The sequence below is a fragment of the Urocampus carinirostris genome, chromosome 13 (genome assembly GCF_059441175.1).
Source record: "Urocampus carinirostris isolate Australia breed hairy pipefish chromosome 13, RoL_Ucar_1.0, whole genome shotgun sequence".
NCBI lineage: Eukaryota > Metazoa > Chordata > Actinopteri > Syngnathiformes > Syngnathidae > Urocampus > Urocampus carinirostris.
Window position 1 is genome coordinate 27,566,047 of NC_142361.1, and position 19,193 is coordinate 27,585,239.

The 19,193-nt window shown below is 37.7% G+C and overlaps 2 protein-coding genes across 3 annotated transcripts in view; one reads left to right on the forward strand and one right to left on the reverse strand.

The window, feature by feature from the left end:
• The window catches only part of wdfy4 (WDFY family member 4), a 68,256-nt gene that overhangs the window by 17,487 nt on the left and 31,576 nt on the right, over positions 1-19,193 (reverse strand). For both annotated transcript variants that reach the window (XM_088350807.1, XM_088350808.1), the window contains exons 43-50: positions 15,790-15,867; positions 14,092-14,283; positions 12,353-12,428; positions 12,066-12,280; positions 8,046-8,194; positions 7,861-7,972; positions 5,163-5,248; positions 5,030-5,092 (exon numbers count right to left, since the gene is read on the reverse strand). In XM_088350807.1, the coding sequence (XP_088206933.1) occupies positions 5,030-5,092; positions 5,163-5,248; positions 7,861-7,972; positions 8,046-8,194; positions 12,066-12,280; positions 12,353-12,428; positions 14,092-14,283; positions 15,790-15,867 (971 nt within the window). The remainder of the gene's footprint in view (positions 1-5,029; positions 5,093-5,162; positions 5,249-7,860; positions 7,973-8,045; positions 8,195-12,065; positions 12,281-12,352; positions 12,429-14,091; positions 14,284-15,789; positions 15,868-19,193) is intronic.
• lrrc18a (leucine rich repeat containing 18a) lies at positions 221-5,401 on the forward strand. Its single transcript, XM_088350810.1, has 3 exons — positions 221-1,061; positions 1,132-1,211; positions 4,169-5,401. Exon 3 carries the CDS (start codon positions 4,173-4,175, stop codon positions 5,007-5,009), a length of 837 nt encoding a protein of 278 aa, XP_088206936.1. The 5' UTR covers positions 221-1,061; positions 1,132-1,211; positions 4,169-4,172; the 3' UTR covers positions 5,010-5,401.

A 19,193-nucleotide genomic window follows, 5' to 3' on the forward strand; every position in this document is an offset into this window, starting at 1 on the left:
AAAGTAATTCTGGTATTGCCACACTTCTTGTTTGTACTTTTCGGGTTCGTTATGTCCTGAAGCGTCATCTCATACATGACGTCACTTGGTGAATGACAACAGCGTCTCCAACTTTTTACAATTTTGTTTTAATTCGTTCGACACCGTATTTTGGCAAAAAAAAAAAATACGTTACAACATCTTTAGAAATTTCACGTGGGGGGGTTGCGGTTTTTGCGGATGCAGAAAGAAATACGCCCGTTGGCACCGACATTCACCTGCAGAGCTTCTCACGTTTAGCGTGATGTCATTGCTTGCAGCGACGACACAGTTTAATGACGTCGACAGCGGTCAGCTAACATTCGGTGCAATTTCAGCGTCGTAGTAGCTTCCAATTCGGCTAACATTTCAAGCGTGTAATCAAATAATGTTTTGTTTAAACCAGCTGGTCCATTGAATTGCAAACAAAACAGAGAAAGGAAACAGGCAGGAGAAATTGATGCCTAATCGCATCGATGGGCGGGGTGCGTGAATGACGGGAGTCATTCGTTTCAGAAGGCAACAAATCCAGGAACGGATATTTAGAAATAGATTAATGGAAGAATAGATTAAATCTATGCAGCTCGGCGTTTTAGCACGAAGCGTGCAATCCCATAATCCGTGCACCTTTTTTTACGCAGTGTAGGTTGCATCCATCGTTATATTACACTTCTAATTAAGACTTCTAAAGCGAATTTCGAAGCGATCACTGACAGTGGTTAATTGTTTCCATTACTTTCGCCCTGATGATTAATCTACAAGCGCATTGCATATCATTGTTCGATTGTAATGAACATTTCATAAAGTCATTTACTCGCACAACACTATTTGAGTTGTAATTTAAATTAGGAGGGCATTCATTTGCTCGTGGAAACTGGTTCCTCCTCTGTGGGCCAGTAAAGACAAACAAGTGCTGGTGCCGAAGACCCCTGCGTTGCTAAGTAACAATGCCAAACAAGAGGAAAACTGCATGTGCCGTGCACAGGAAAGGAAACATCTCCTTGTTGAGATTCCCATTCAATTTTGTGGATTACATTCGCCAGGTAAAAGTTAGTTCCATGTTCTGCATGCTGACAATTATCTCCCGAATCTGTGTTTCTCTATGTTGTGTAGGAGATGGTGCTGTTGATAGGCTTTTGAAACTGAAACCAAGTCCTACTTTGTTAAATCCGAATTGGGAATACAAGACTATGGTGAGTAAATAGATTAATTTGTGTTGATAATAGTCAGGTACAATAGAACAGATAAATTTCCCCACTTCATCCAATAAACCCCAAACAAATTATTTTGTAGGCCCACACTAAATCAATCATTGACTTTGGCTCAGTATGTTTTATCTAATTGCAGGCAATGATTTCATGCAATAGTTTTCTATAGGAGGTTATAATGGAACAAGCACTAGTGGATAGCCCCTCTCATCCTGAGGATGATGAATGAGGCGGGAGAGGGCCTTGGGGTGTAACGCAGACACAAACACGCTCATACCTTGCTCTTTTAGACAGAGAATGGGGGTGAGCCACTCCTAACATCCCATAACTATCATTTATCAAAGTCCTGATTTGACTCTTCACTCATGTATCTCCATTTTTAGTATAGTAAGTCCTGTATGTCATTACACTCACATGCCCTAAGCACCTCAAAACACTATTTTTTTTCTCCTGGCCAAGCAACACGCTCAATGATGGAACATCAATTTGTTTTGGCGTTACCCGGTGTCGCCTCTCTTGCTATTGTTCCCCGGCATTAGCCTTAATTAGAGAGTCGTGCTCTTAAATACACCCATGGGCAGCACCGGGTGAGCGCTTGCTAGTTCCAACAGAACACACAAACTCTTAATTCCTCAGAGATTTTTTTTCCTCATTGCCCCTGGTTATACACAAGGCTTTTTCTTAGTGTGTGAATAAATCACGAGCTGCGCGTAAACACACTGCAAACACATTTACTAGGGATGGGGATGTGTAGTGGGTAAAAAGTATTTAGTCAAACACTAATTGTGCAAGTTCTCCCACTTAAAAATACGAGAGATTGCCATCATAGGTATACCTCAACTATAAGAGACAAAATTTGAAAAAAGAAAAATCCAGAAAATGACTCACTGATTTTGAAAGAATTTACCTGTAAATGATGGTGGAAAATAAGTATTTGGTCAATAGTAAGAGCTTTATCTCTAAACCCAGTTCTTTACAGTATTGCGGTTCAATGTTCTGGTCCTACGTGAATAGCAGATTTTTTGGGATTATTTTAGCAGATTTTGGCGCATACCATGAAATTTCAGTGTCATCTAAAGATCACCAGTTCACTTAAACCAATTGGAGAATTGCCATTGGTTTCCTGGCTGCTGATAAGAACATCAAAATAAATCGTTTACACGCATTTACATGATTAGTGACAAATTAATAACCCCCTACACATACAATTTGTAAGCAATCAACAAAGTACTGTGCTTGTTTGCTCTAGCTCCAAAAGTGGGCGCCCTTGCTGCGTCCCGTCTGTTTATGAGTTGAGCATTGATTTACACTAATATATTTTTTGGCCCATGATAGTGTTTTATCTCTTTTCTCTTCAAAGTCTCTATGTTACATGTTTTACCCTGGAGTGCCATGTCTAATCTCGTTGAATACAATCTTTCACAATGTTGATATCAATGCAATAAATACAAATGGAATTCTAATTCTAAATTCAAATTTTATATATGGATGGATAAAACTGTTGTATATATGGACTGTAAAGTTTTTGCCATGGGGGAAAAAAACAAAACTGAAATGTACAAAATACATCAACCACTACACTTGAGGATTTTTTAGCGAGCAAGCTAGAGTTTGTGTGTATCCTTCGTACATGTAAGTAAAGCTCGGTGGCCTTGGGGTAGGGTGCTGGTTCACGCCTTGGCCTTGTCATAACTAAAACATACAAATTTGGTACCAATTGCTTCCCTGCTTGGCGCTCGGCATTAGGGGTTGGAATTGGGGGGTTTGGTCACCTAATGAATATTAGCAACAGGTGTCGCGACACATCGGTTGAGTAGAAGTATCGTCACGTCATTTACGTGTGTGTATAAGAGCCGACCCCTGATTGTTTGGGGACTAGGCAAGAGAAAAAAAGAAAACGAAGACTCGTATGTGTAAGTCCTACAGTGCTTTTGGCACAATTGTATCCCATACTTGGTGGAAAGTCACTTCGCATGGGTGGTTATAAAATTGATTTACCTTGAAAATATATTTCATTGAGTAAATTTAGTTGACAATGACATAGTTTAAACATTTTCTGAAAGTCTTCAAAAAGTTTACATACTGATGCAAATATTTTGGCCCATTCCTCCCCATAAATCTCTTCTAGACCAATAATGTTTTGAGGGTGTAGTTGGGCATCCCAAACTTTCAACTCCCTCCAAAGATTTTTTTATGGTGTTGAGATCTGGTGACTAACTAGGCAATGTTAAGATCTTGAAATTATTTGGCATAAAAGACTTAGCCACATTTCATCTTCAATGCTTTCACTCAAAATCTCACAAAAATGCCCCCATTGTATCTTTATTTCTGGTCCCTTTCCAGAGAAACAGCCCCAAAGCATGATGTTTCCAACCCCATTCTTCATAGTAGGTATGTTGTTCTTAGGATGCAATTACGTATTATTTTTCCTACCAAAACATTTTATTTGGTTTGCTGCGGTCCTCTTCTGGAATATCCAAGTGCTCTTTAGCAAACTTCAGACAGGCTGGATTTAAGACTGTGGTGACATAGTGTTTTAATGATTATAGCCTTTGTTGATTTGGTCCCAAGTCTTTGCAGGTCATTCACTAGCTTTCCTTGTGGGGTTCTAGGATTTTAGCTCATTGCTATTGAGATCATTTGATCCCATTGGATTACATTTGCATGGTGCCCCTGAGATCAAGGGAGATGATCAGTGGTCTTGTATGGCATCAATTTTTTATTTATTTCTCCTACAGTCGATTTCTTCACATCAAGTTTGACTATTACAGGTTCCTTCTTCCCAGTCTGATACAGTTCTACAATTAAGTATCTGGTGTCCTTCGAATAGCTGTTTTCTCTAACTATTAAGTTGTAGAATTTTCATAATTGTTTTTTGACAAAATACTTTTGTCCCCCCAATAGAAGAGATCAATCATGTGGTTATCCTGTGTGTGTTGCAGCACCATGACCAAAAGGAAAGCAAACACTGGGACAAAGGTGACACTCAAAGAGGCCAAAAAAGCCATACGTATGAAACCCGACGGGTGGCGCCGACTCACGCTGAGCAACATGGGAATCACCATCTTCCCCAAATGCATTTTCCAACTAACCAACATGGACGAGTTGGATCTCAGCCGCAACCAAATCCAAAAAATCCCAGAGAACATTGGAAAGCTTTCTTCGCTACGGTGGCTGGACCTGCATAGCAACAAGCTGGAGTCCGTTCCCGAGTCCATTGGCAAGCTGTCGGGCCTTACTTATCTCAACCTGTGCAATAACCGTCTCACCTCGTCAGGGTTGCCTGCCACGCTGGCTTCTCTCAGGAACCTGACGAGTTTGAACCTCGGTTTAAACCAAATCGACGCCCTGCTGCCTACCATGGTTCCTCAAGAGAACCTCAAAGAGTTAGGTCTGTTCGACAACCTCTTCACCAGCCTCCCAGACTTTGTCAAAGCCATTCACAATCTGACTAGAATAAACATCAAACGAAACCCATTAGTTTTTGTGAAGGAGGACGGCGAGGATATGGAAACGGACAAGTCTGATGATGAGGATGGTGTGTTTCTCGTCCATGAAAGCAGACTTTGTAGCGTGTGCCTTAAAATATGTAAAGAACCAGGAGGGAAGCATTTGCGAGGAGATTGTGTGAGGGAAAAATTAGAGGACAAGAGGTCTTATAAGGGACTCATAACCCCCAATTCAGTGGCTGCGGTCAATCAGGATGTGTGGAGGGTTAAGAAGCAGGAACATTATCAATCTCTTGAAAGCAACATTTGTTTTGAGTTATCAGCTCATGAGTAAAAAATTTGTATTGTGTCAACCTGGCATTAGCAATGACCTCAGCGACGCCTCTGCTCTTCAATGATGACACCACCTTGCACAACCTACAAGACAGATTTTAGGGCAAGGATCAAGAGATTGCATCATTAAGATTAATTAAGGTTTTTATTTTACCTTTGATATGCAGAGACATGGTCTTTATTGATGAACACCAAGAAGGCTGAGTGCCCATTCTTCATGAAGACCTCAATGGCGTTGTCCTATAGGAAGGACACATTTACCGTATTGTATTACCTATTTTTGAAGGGATTTACAGGAGCGGTGCACCGATTATCAGCCAGTCGATTTATTGAACTTGATATCCATACTTTCATCAGGCGAATAATTCTATAATAAACCATTTTTTCCACCAATCTCATTGCCCTCGTCTTTGGTCTTAGAAAGTCAGACACCACCTTTTCCTAAGGTGAAAAATTATGTTTTAACCCCTGTTTAAGTAAACGAGATTGGAAAGGTGAACTTGTGTGTAGCTTTCTATGAAATAAATTGTGACTGTCAAAATTTGAGATTGGCTGCTCTAGATTTTTTTAAACTAACTTTGATTGGATAGAAAATTGTGATCGGTGCACCTGTAATTTTGGCATCAAGATTCATAAAGGGGAAAAAAAAATAAAAAAAAATTATATACTGGACTGTCTCAGAAAATTAGAATATTGTGATAGTTCTTTATTTTCTGTAATGCAATTAAAAAAACAAAAATGTCATACATTCTGGATTCATTACACATCAACTGAACTATTTCAAGCCTTTTATTATTTGAATATTGCTGATTTTGGCTTACAGCTGAAAAAAACTCAAAAATCCTATCTCAAAATATTAGAATACTTCCTCAGACCAAGTAAAAAAATAATTTTATAACAGCAAAACTAAATCAAACATTTGAAAATGTCCATTGATGCACTCAGTACTTGGTTGGGAATCCTTTTGCACGGATTACTGCATCAATGGCATGGAGGCAATCATTCTGTGGCATTGCTGAGGTGTTATTGATGCCCAGGATGCTTCGATAGCGGCCTTCAGCTCATTTGCATTTGTAGGTCTGGTGTCTTTCATCTTCTTCTTAACTATACCCCACAAATTCTCGATGGGGTTCAGGTCAGGGTAATTAGCAGGCCAATCAAGGACAGTGATGCCATGGTCAGTGCACCAGTTACTGGTGGTTTTGGCACTGTGGGCAGGTGCCAGATCATGCTGGAAAATGATATCCTCATCTCCATAGAGCTTTTCAGCAGATGGAAGCATGTAGTGCTCTAAAATCTCTTGGTACACAGTTGCATTTACTCTGGACTTGATGAAACACAGTGGACCAACACCAGCAGCTGACATGGCTCCCCAAACCATTGCTGACTGTGGGAACTTCACACTGGATTTCAAGCAACTTGGATTTTGCTCCTCTCCAGCCTTTCTCCAGACTCTGGCGCCTTGACTTCCAAATGAAATGCAAAACTTGCTTTCGTCTGAAAAGAGGACTTTGGACCACTCTGCAACTGTCCAGTGCTTCTTCTCTATAGCCCAAGTCAGACGCTTCTTCCGTTGTCTTGAGTTCAGAAGTGGCTTGACCATGGGAATACGGCTATTGTAGCCCATTTCCCGGACACGTCTGTGAACTGTGGCTTTTGATACCTGGACTCCAGCTTCAGCCCACTGTCTTTGAAGCTCCCCCAAATTCTGGAAGCGGCTCTTCTTCACAATTTTGTTAAGGCTGCGGTCATCTCTCTTGGTTGTGCAGCGTTTCCGGCCACATTTTTCCCTTCCAACAGACTTTTTGTGGATATGCTTTGAAACTGCACTCTGTGAACAGCCTGCTCTTTGAGAAATTTCTTTTTGTGTCTTACCCTCCTAATGGAGGGTATCAATGATGGTCCTCTGGACAGCAGTCAGATCAGCAGTCTTCCCCATACTTGTGATTTAGTTTACTGAACCAAGCTGAGTGTTTTTAAGGCTCAGGAAACCCTCGCAAGGTGTTTCGAGTTAATTAGATGATTCAGGTGATCAGTTGAATAGCCTACTTGTATACTTTTTCATGATATTCTAATATTTTGAGATAGGATTTTTGAGTTTTCTTAAGCTGTAAGCCAAATTCAGCAATATTAAAATAATAAAAGGCTTGAAATAGTTCAGTTGATGTGTAATGAATCCAGAATGTATGACATTTTTGTTTTTTTAATTGCATTACAGAAAATAAAGAACTTTTATCACAATATTCTAATTTTCTGAGACAGTCCAGTATATATATATATATATATATATATATATATATATATATATATATGTAAGCTATTTCGTTAATATTGATGGTATCCCTGTCCTTAGGTATAATAGCTATTCATGTAACTGACATGCATTAATATGAGTAGCTTATTTTTGATAAAATATGCTTAAAATGCCACTACATACGGCTAAGAATGAATCAATTCATTTTTGAGGTGAAACTGAATTTCATAATGCTATATTATGTTTTGTGAAATGTTTGTTTTATAACTGTTGTTTTTTTTTTTCAAAGTAAACCTCCCTCTTAGTAGTTTGAATTAAATGCACCTTATAAATGCAAAAATATCTCACAAAAGACTATTTTGAAAGTTGCACCTTATATTCTGGTGCGCCTTTTATTCTGTAAAAAACGGTGCTGCATTTATTTCATTTTAATATTTTTCTTTTCGCAATGTGATATGACATCTTATCACATAGTTTCTCGATGGAAAAGTAAAATTATTGATTGTCAATGTGAAGCATAGATGATTGACAAGGTTGTAGCTAAAAACAGGATGTATGAAATCAACATGAATACATTTGATTAATGAACATGGGATACCTCTAACAAGAATCGCATGAATCGAGCCTCTTTGATGTCCTCGTAGAGCCAGTTTCTGCAGCTTGATGTCGCTTCTTTACTCAGCATGCTGGAGATGAAGGAATCCCTCACACTGGGAGAAAATTGAGAGTAAATAAGGGAGAAAAACAGATATGTGTTGTTATTTATAGAGAAAAAAAGGTTACCTGCTTGGGTGGTGCCTGGTGCAGCAAACATCTCCAGCTGGTGTCAAGGTGAATCCTTCGCACAAAAGCAGGCTCTCTTTGGCGAAGAGCAGCACCCCCTCAGTCACTTTGAGGCCGCTGACCATCACCACACACATCTTCGCTTTGACCTGAGCAAGAGATTCATTTATGATGTGCCTCTTGCCTATTGATTGATCATTTTCATCACATATTTTAGTCATTATTAAAAAGACACCGTCGGCCACTTCATTACAGGCACTGATTGATGGGGAGGAGAAAGCACGACCCCCTTTTCAGGATCTTTATTCCACACCGAGAGGACCCACATGCTCCTTTCAAGGCTGGTTGGAGCTAATGCTAAGTGTGAAGTGTTAATGTGTGTAATTCTATTGTCTCTCCTCTCATTTCACAGTAAGTGTGCACACCTGGCTGCCCCGCTGTGTTGGCCCCTCTGGGACACAGAGCCTTAAAACCATATGGGGCCCCAACGTAGCCGCAGGGACCTCACAATTTATACTAATCAAATCAGACCCCTCCCCACCCAGACATAAGAGTCACACTTGTGAAAGAGGAGCAGGTCTTGCCTGGACATTATTAGGGGAATTAATCACTGTCACGTACACAATAGGCAACCTGCTAAACGATCACAACCTCTTGTCTGAATGCGTACAATTGTACGCTCTATGATGAATAGTGTCATGTGAAAGCCTTTAAAAGTCCAAGTGAGACTCAATGATATGTAGGGTTGAGCAATAAATCAAATTAATTCGATAAATCTGTCAATTAAAAATGGAAAATTTGGTAAATTATGAACATTTATAAATTAAAATGTTTTCACAATTAGTAGACTTTGTGTATTTTTTTTTTTTGTACAAGCTGTGATTTGCATTTTCCAAACACTTTGAGTCTCCGTAGTTTGTATTCTTCCTTGTGCTTTGTAAAACTCATTGACCGCTGCGTTACACTAGTCTTCTCCAACATGGTGCCCACGTGTACCAGGTAGCCCCTTTAGAGCACCTGAGTAGTCTGTGAACTAGATCTGAAAATAGCACACCACTCATGGGTTAGTAATTTTGGGTGTCTCAAACTCCGTCAGCACGGCAAATCCCTTTTCTTTGTTCTCAAATAATTTTAACACAAATCCTTTGTTTTTGTTTCCAGTTTGTGTTTTTAATTTCTAAAATAAAGACACAAGATTCTCCATAGGTTTTATTATTTGAAATGATTGAAAACCATAACCGTCCAGACTTACTGTTGAATTATTTTATTTTTAGCCATATCACCCAGCCGTATTGACACTGCACCTATTTTTTACCCATGTTTATAGCTCAAATAGCAAATTCCATTAGTGCAATCCAACAAATTGTCCCAAACAATCACAAGATTTTATGAAAAACAAACACACTGGAATTATAGTCCTCAGTGGCTAAATACATAACAATAAACTTGCTTTCTTGGCGGTGTATTGTGCAGGGGACTGATTCGCAATCTGCGTCCGAAAGAGATTCAGCTGCTGATTGGAAGAAGAGAAAATAATTTTATTGACAGAGCCCGTTGATTTCTCCCCACACACATTACAGTCATAATCACACTATTGGCACCGGAAAGCTAATTATGCGCCGGCCGTTTTTTGTGTGTAACTGTCCGCGCTGTGTGTTTATTTGTGCGTTGTGTGTGCATTTTTCAAAGCTAATGACCGTGTTGATTTGGCAGGAAGCTCAGCAGGCACTTGAAACCACTGTGAGACAGCTATGCAACTTACTAAGCAGATGCAAGACGGCTCACATCACCTCCCACTGTTTTTATTAATACATCTGTCGGAAACATTAAAAGGCGCGGCTGGTTGCCAGCGCAAGGAGGATCCTTGTCAACATGTGTTTTCTAACTCAGTGCAAGGATGGAAAAGAGATGAGCTAGGCCTTCAGCTAATGAAGGGGAAGGGAATCCTGATAGCAGCATTGAGTGAGGGAAATGCTTCAGAATGCTTCTGACAGTGTTGGGACAACGCATAACAAAGGAACGCGTTCCTGGAACGCAAATACTTTTCTAGGTAATTATCAAGTCAAGTCATGTTTATTTGTGTAGCCCTTAATCACAAGGAGTTGCAAAGGGCTGCAAAAATACTATTACAGATATACTTCAAAATATTATGAAACTAAAGACCAAACTTAAAAGAGGGACAAATGAAATGAAATGAAAGGGTCTGCATTTATATAGCGCTTTTCAAGTCAATTAAGACCTCCCAAAGCACTTTACAATATATCATTTTACTTTATTCTTAAAATGAAAATAAAAACTGCAGAAATACGACTACAGAAATACTCAAAAAAATACAACTATGGTAGTATTACAAAAATACTAAAAAAAAATACTACGGTGGAAATACAAAATAAATACGACGGAAATATCACAGAAATTCTACAAAACTAAATATCAAATCAAGTGCTTAAGAATGAGACCTAATCTATGGATTTCTTTAATTCTTAACATTCAACAACCAATTTGATGAAAAAAATATATATTTTTCAAATAATCTAAAAAGGAGTAATTCACACTAATGAAATTTTTTAAAGCTACTATCAGATCAATAAGATTTATGAGGACCAGCCTAGGGAAAAGCCTGATCCCCTCTGCCATTACCCTTCTAAAATAACAGGCCCCGCTGAACCATCCAATCAATCTGCTTTTATTGTCCCATTGTCATGTATGTTCGTTGTTCTGCTGTTTTTCTTTTTTTTAATTGTTTTTATTGGGAAGAAATTCAGGTATATGTTGATAAGTTAACAGAAAACACTTTACCATTTTGATTAAAAGGAAAATTATATAAAGATTTTTATACAGATGAAAACATATTTACCCATGTACAATATCATTAATTTGATATCAAAATTGCATTTGCCTTCCTAACAAATTGTATGGTTTTAAACTAAACTCATAACTCTTATAAAGTAGCTTCATTACTCAAATTTGAAGTATGTGACTCAAAACATTAAAATCCTCCTAAACACAGCACTGGTCTCTGCAACTTTGTTGATGACAATGTTATTGTCTATAGACATGAGCATTTACTTTTCAGTGTACATCAGCATGAAGGCCTCCAAAAGTTCCTAAGACAGTGAGCTTCTTAGCCAAGTTTTCACATATTTTAAAGCCGAAAAGCTCCGCTCACAGGCAACCTGAGTACATGGAAGGGTCAACAGGAACTTATATGCCAGTCCAATGACATGATCTGTGAGGAGGTTATATTGTGAGGGGACCTGCTTTTTTTCTTTTCATTTTTTCTACTTTTGTTTCTTTTTCCCAAGTTTCTTTCTACTTTTTTCGAGCATTCTCCTCTTTCTTACTTTTTCCTGCTTTTTTCTTACCTTTTCTCATTTTAATTGTATTCTTTTGGTTCTTCTAGCCTTTTACTTACTTTATTATTGTTTCTTCTTTTTTCTCTCATTTTGCCTTAATTTTATTTTTTGGGGTGTTTCTTTTTTTATTGTTAAAATGGTGGTAAATCTCACTTCATCTGCTATGATGTTGGATTGCGCTGAATTTGGCCAAAAAGCTGACTAGAAAATGAATGCACAAGTAAGGTTAAATTAGTGCTATTGACAGATACATGTTGAAATTATTTTTCTCATCCAGCCAGCCCAAACTTCACCTTGACATGAGCTAGGTCTTCAGGAAGTCTCCTGTTCTTCCTGATTAGTTACTCCAGCATTGGCTGTTAATGTTACAGGCAGGAAAAAACAAATGTCTGGCCTGACAAGTTATAATAAGTTACATGCTTAACCAAAAGACAGTCAACAAGAAATATGACCCAGTTTCCCTATTATTTATTCTGAAATGGATTTGTCTTCCTGATCACTTACCGTTTACAAAATGTTCAGGACAGATTCTCTCATACATTAACGATATGGGTGTAAGGTCTGCCTTACTAAGCCTCTATAACCATGTTCTTCTTGTCAACAATTCCTAACATTTCATGCAAATTATTTTGTAAATAAATGCATTGTGTAAATAAACAGGTACCTCCTCTCCTTGATGCAGCTCCTGGATGATCGGGCGGACTTCAGCGCAAGTTAGATTGTGGGAGCACGGCTCTGAGGTTAAGGGATCCACACGGTCAGCAAAAGGAGGTGGTGTTTCCTTCAAAACGGGAAAGAAAGTAAGATGATGGCAGGCAAGTCCTTCATCCGCATCTTCCGCTTTAGCTTTAGAGTCGATTTCAGATAGAATCTTTGGCTCTAGTAGAAAAGGGAACAGCAAGCATGAGTAAAAAAAGTGACGGAATAATGTCTCTGTTTTATTAGTTTTACCTGTGTCAGCTTCTGCCCTGTTGCTGCATTCTGAAGAGACGGCCTTCCTAAAATCAATTGACAGAGCTCCAAGCACCTTTTAGAAAGATGTATTTTGTTATTTTACACTGACACCAGTCCAAGTAACCAACGTTTAAATAGTTAATGATAATAACACCAACTATTAGGGATTGCAATGTGATATCAGGCAGTGGTGTACACAGACTAGGTGGTGCTAAAAACCTTGCTACTTAAACAGTTTTTTCCCAGAAATACATTATTTAAAAAGCACAGAGAACAATAATACCACACATGTCTGCACAATAAAAAAAAATAACAGTAAATTTAAAATTACATAATAATATGAGTCAATATTACCCTTTTTTCCCTCTAAGTAGTTATCCCACAGAATGCACATGTACGTCAATGATACGAGGCATGGGTATTTGGGCCGATATTTGATCAAATATTGCAATATCACACTCCCAATGGCTATCAATAATAGTATTAATTGGCCGCAGGATCAGGAACTGACAGGATGTCTCGTTGGCAGCCGCCTCGCAAGATTTTTGGAGCTTTTTTCTATTGTGTTTTTGTACAAACTATGTATTTGAAAAATGATAGAGAAAAATGAAGCGTACATTTTTTAAATACATTTTCGATACTCAAATTGCTTTGAAAATGTATCTGTATGTATCCGTAGTACTCATTGTGTCAACACGTGGTAGCGGTTAGTAGCTCATTAAAGAGATCTGTGTATTGGTCTGAAAAATAATTGTCATCAAACTTTCCTTTGAGGTATTGATATAATTAGTAACTTAGATTATGAATGTACAAAGCCATATTTTTGCAGAATATTAAGATGAGCACATAATTTTAGATAGATTGTTGCAATCCCCTGCTTTCTGGACTCCCATTTTGCAAGCCTGCAGCCATTCTTGAGTCATGGTGTCGACACTCATTACAATTTGAATTGTATATCACATATTTAGATTTTATAATAAACATTATTTGTTTATTAAAGCATGCATTGAGAAATATTGTCAGCATTCAATAACAGGACACAATTTAGGATTTTTAAAAAATTATTTGTTTGACGCTAGTCTGCCCTTAAATCTTTTTCGTTTGTGTTTGGGGGTAAATAAAGCGTATACAAAGTATTGACTGTTTTAATACTGCATGCTGATATTAAGTTTTTACTGTAACATGTCGGCACGCTTACTTTTAATGTGTTTACTGGGTTATCTATGCGTATTGGGTTTTTAATTTATATTAATTCTGTATATTTATGAATCTTTGCATTTTCTTTTAACTGCGAATGAATAATGATGACTGTATGCTCCAAACGAAGTTTTGTTGTTCTTTGACAATAAAAATACATTTTCTGATCCTGATCTGATTCCTCTATACATTTTTAAATAATAAAATATTCTGGGGGTTTTTGTGTGGTTTGTACATCTTTTTGACTTGGTCATTATGTAAAGAGCTCACATGCTGAAAAGGTGTAGTTAAAGAATGTATAAATTAATCTCTACACATTTAACAATAATAAGATGTATCTGTGCATTTTCTGTGTTGGGTTGATCATTTTGGTCATTGTCTAAGTTGATCGCATGCTGAAAAAGTTGAGCACCTCTGGCTAACACAAAAATAGAAAAATAAGAACAAACCTGTTTTATGATTGTGGGTGAAAAAAGCTATACATCTAAAGTATCCCAGTGTGACATAGCTGAAATTGCCTTCCCCGGTTATTAGCATACCCGCCTGGATTGCCTCAGTTCCTTTCTGCGGATGCGCAGTCGGGTGCGGTTGGGTCCTTCTGCAGAGTGTTGGAACCATTTTCGACTGAGCATCACGCCCGGGCTCGGCCCGAAAACGGCTCGCTCCCTCAAAAGCTCTGCCTCCATAAGCATCCATTGACAGCTCAACGAATCGTACTCACTGGATCGTAACTTGGAACAGAGGACAAACAAACACAAATAAATTGCTTAGTTCTTTTCAAATATATTATGTCAAAGGGACAATATGTAAGTTTCAATGCCTCCTAATGGTATTTATTAAAAAAACATATTGATTTGAATAATAAATAAAAATACACAAACTATCGTATAAACGTGCATTTTTTAATTGCTGAAATTTGTATTTATTTTAAAAAAATGAGGTTGACTGATAAATGTTTTCTGTTCTTAATATTGGACACCTGCAAAGGAGATTGCATAAGATGCCAGTCCGGCATTTTGACTATTATACCTCACTGTTATTTGTTGTGTTGACTATTGTGCACTGTTTACATCATTGTCAATATCGGCGATTCATGTTGCTGTACTTTGATTTCCACATTCTTTAGGGCGGATCTGCTTTTGTAACCTAGCAGATTTAATAAAAAGAAAGGGCTCAGGGGAGGACTTTAAGAAGAGGTTGGGATTTCTTGTCTAAAAGTTGGGTTCTCTCCTTTACTCCTTGCAAGTTGTAAGTCTATTGATATGTTGGGTGATGATGCCCTTTGCTATAAACACATCCTCCTTCCTTACCAGCTACAGACTCTGTAAAAAAGAAGGAACTTCGATGGACTCACCATTCATACCAAGACACCCCTTCATTGGGTTTCATACACCACCTGATAAACTGGCTTGTGCCCGTTTCCCCACACCTGTGATGAACTTAACCTAACCTATTTAACCGACGCTGTCTCGCTAAGCCTGCTGATGGACGGAACCACGCCCGTGATGGACAGCTTCAAAATTGCACACCAGGTATCTACAAGTGTACACCTGAGTAAAGTTACAGTTCAAGGAAAATGACTTGCTTTGACAGACTATTGCTAAAGATTCAAAGTCTCAAAGTGTAACCTTGAAATTAAAAGATTGTTGAATTGTTTTTATGTGCTTATTCATGATTAAAATGTTGGGTTATTGACTATTCGTGTGAATAAATCTAAAAGTGTTGTAGACCAACCAATGCATGTGCTTGTTTCTAAAAAAGGTAATAGTTATTTGCCAAAATTAATGAACTGCAAATTGATAAATACGTTAAAATAATATCATTTTTAAGGTTTTTTCCCTTCAAAACAAACTTTTTGAGACTGATTTTACTTTTTGGGTGGACCTCTGGTTTTAAGTAATCTGGATAACTGCAATTCATACCTACAAACCCTCAATTATATTCTAAAACTAAGTTAAAAACCCTACAGATGTCTACTTATTTTGAGTGTCTACTAAACTCACCTAGAGGGAGCTGACCTGTTTATTGTCCATCTTACTGTTAAGGATATAGCGAAAAAACGAAAACCCTAGTAGAGACTATGATAAAAAAAATCAGTAGAATATTTGTGCGGTGGCTGTGTTTTGTATTCTTACTCTTGCTTAGGAAACCCTTGTTTTTGGTTGTGTGATACAATATAGTAATATCTACGGCTCAAATATTACACAGTGTCCCTTTAAAAGAAAAATAAATCATACCTGTAAGTGGTTTGTTTTCATATTCACAAACAGACTGTTTCCTCTTTGTCGGTGCAACTCCATGTTCGATATAAACTCCTGCGAAAACAGTGAAAAAGCAATCGTTCCTCGAACAAAAAAAGAATAGGCTACACACTGAGTTGTATATTGATATCGTGTTTTCCTCATGCAATTACAATGCCTTCATACAATTACATCGGCCCTAAATTGCATTCACGGGGGCAAAATAAGCTAGTGGCTACAGAATTACAATAACCCCTTGTCTGAGAATGTAATCCTTTGTCGGATGTGATCTAATTAACATAAACATTAATATCGCAAACCCGCAGCACAGTAGGGGGCAAGCCGAATTGTGTGCGCGGCGATTAAGAGAGAAAGGCAAAAAATAACAAGGCAAGCCGTGTTGACACTGCAGGATGCCGGCATTGAGCGGACACGCCGGGATCGTATCGGTGCTGTTAACTGCTTCATTAAGCTCATCATCACAGCGAAGAGACGACTCAAACAACATGTGTCCGTCCTCACTGCTGACCCACGACGACCATTTAACCGCAGGAATGAACACGCACTCATTCTTTAGACGCGCTCTTATTTACAGATGCTAATTCTGCGTTTCGGGGTAGAACCTCATAAACGAACGGCGCAGTATGCGGGGGAAAAAGGGGGTTAAGTATGATTAAAAAACAAGCAATAGATTAAATATTTCAAAATATATTGATGACGATAGAGTTTTAGTCGAGGAGCCAACAGAAAAATGCAGATGCTGATTCTGTGTTTTTGGTAGGGGTATGATCTTGTTCCCCGGCCCGAACCCGGGCCTGAAATGTCAATCATTAGTTTATGTTCGGGCCTGGCTTCTCTCTCGTTGACATAGAAAAAAAAATCCACACGTCAATTGTTATGTGTTTCTTTTTCTTTGTGGAGGATTCACGCAGCATGGCATGCAGGCTCAGCGGCAGTGTCTGACACAGAGAAGCAAGGGGTGGAGTCGGACCAAAATCACCCTTTCTACCCCCCCACCCCTCCACTCACAGATCAAATATAAAAATTCAATTTTGGGGGGGTTTCGGTACCTCAAATCAAGTAAATTTTTCGGGCTCGGGCTGCGGGCCCGGTCAGGTCGGGCTGGATTGTTTTAGGCCCGATCTTGTCTCTTGTTTTGGGGTATAAATGAACAGCACAATACGCAGGAAAGAAGTCTTAGTTTCATAAAGAGTAGCAAAATATAAACCCAAAATACAAATGTACAAAAAAAATCCTTAAAATGAGAAAAATCCAAGAGATGAATCTGTTCAATGCACCTGGTGAAAAAAATAGCTGTTTATTGCTTGTGCATATTACTTGCTCAAATAGTAACTGGGCGGGTGGGTGATTGGATCCCTTAACAACTAGGGTCGTAGGGGCACCATTTCCTGTGGTGTGTCTTGAGCAACAAATGTATTGTTGAATAACCATCATCAGGTTGAAGTATTTCAAATTAAAATCCAATTCTTACTCTTGATTTTTACAATTTTTCAGATTGTCAATCTTCCAAAATGATTAAAATTGTTTCAATCTCTCGCCAAGCTTTACAGGAGAGCAACAATGAAGTTTGCAAACTAGAGACGCAGCGTGACGGATAAACAGCAAGTCATCTGGCAATTTCATTCCTTCAATTGGACAAACAGAAGTAATATATAGCATTAATTAGCCTATTTAGCAGATAGGAGATTAATCGGCTTTTAAATGCTGCATTAAATACATAACTCATCCCGTCCCGCTGCAATGAACATCACACTCATTTCCATTTTAATGACTTTGCAACAATATGCCACCTTTGATGATAAGGCGACATAATGTCAACTTTATTCCGAGCTGGTGGGGAATGTGTAATGAACTTAGCGTGATCATTAGTGCCGTTACTTATCTGCATAATGCAAAGACACAGATATGATTATGGAAAACTGCATTCGCTGATGAAATAATTGTCGCGCTATATGCCCATTTGATACCTACAGAAGTTTTTGTGACTGCAGGGCCGGATTTCTGACACGGCATGAAGCTCTTACTATAGTTTGCTCTTCCTCTTTATGTAAAACAAGCTTTCGGACGCTTTTACCAATCATTTACCACAGTCTACATTGGCTCACATTAATCATCTCATATCTGACCCAATAGTTTCTGATTCCCTGCTTGTTTGTAAAAGGTCATTCATCTCTATTGTGTGATCTTGTTTAAATGAACTGTAATGCAAACATTTAAGAAAAACCTTTTCATTATAGTCAATAAAAATACAAAATTACTAATGATTTTTAAAAAAACAATAAGTAATGAAACAATAATAAATTGAAAAAAAGAAAAACAACAAGTAAATAATAAAAATACTAAAACAGTCAATACATGAGTAAATAAGAAAAAATGTTTAGGACTTTTAAAAAAAAAAAAAATATATATATATATATATATATATATATATATTGAAGACAGGAAACTTTGAGAATGATGGACGGTGTAATAAAAATAATATTAGCAAAAGAAAAATAACAATAGTCAATATTTTTTTTACGATAATAGGCGTACAAAAAAAAACAATAACAAAAAGTACATATTTGCAGGGTCTGCTTTTTAAAAAGTATGTTTTTGAAGACAAGAAATACATCTTGGAAAAATATTTCTGTAGACAAGAACATTTTAAAAATTTAGGGGTAATAAAAAAAATAATTAAAAAATATTTTTTACCAAAAATTAATAAATAAAATAAGTAGTTAATTAGTTAATTATAATTAAATAATACATCAATAATAACAGATACAAAACAAAAAGGTCTATAGGAAAATGTTTTGTAGACGAAAAAAAATAAAATGACAAAGAGTAACTATAAATAATAAATAAAGTAATAGTCAAATAAATTACGAATAAGATTTTTAAATAGTTTAAGTTATTGAAACGCCAATAAATAAGTAAATCATAAGTTCGAAAATAATAAATAAAAGAATAAGAAGAAATGAAAATAATATAAAGAATTAATATTCCATTAATAGGTTAATAAAAAGTCAATAATAAGAAATACAAGATAAATTTGGTGGAATGCCTTGCGATGTTAATGTCTGTCGGTAAAGCACACTGTAGGCCTGCACTCTAGTGGAAACCCCAACAAATCTCTCGCTTGCCAAATAAACGCCAGAAGTCAATGATCGAAGAATGAATAATCATCTCACACATTTCTTTCTGAATATATACCAGCTCAGTAGCCTAGATGGTAAGGCGCCCGCTTTGAGACTGGGAGGTCGGTGGTTCGCGCCCCGGCCGAGTCATTCCTAAGACTTAAAAAGTGGTCGGCGGCGCCCTCTGTTGGCTGCGGCTGCATCGGCTCGCGACAACGGGTCAGGTGCAATCGACATTTCGTTCTGTGTACATTGTTACAC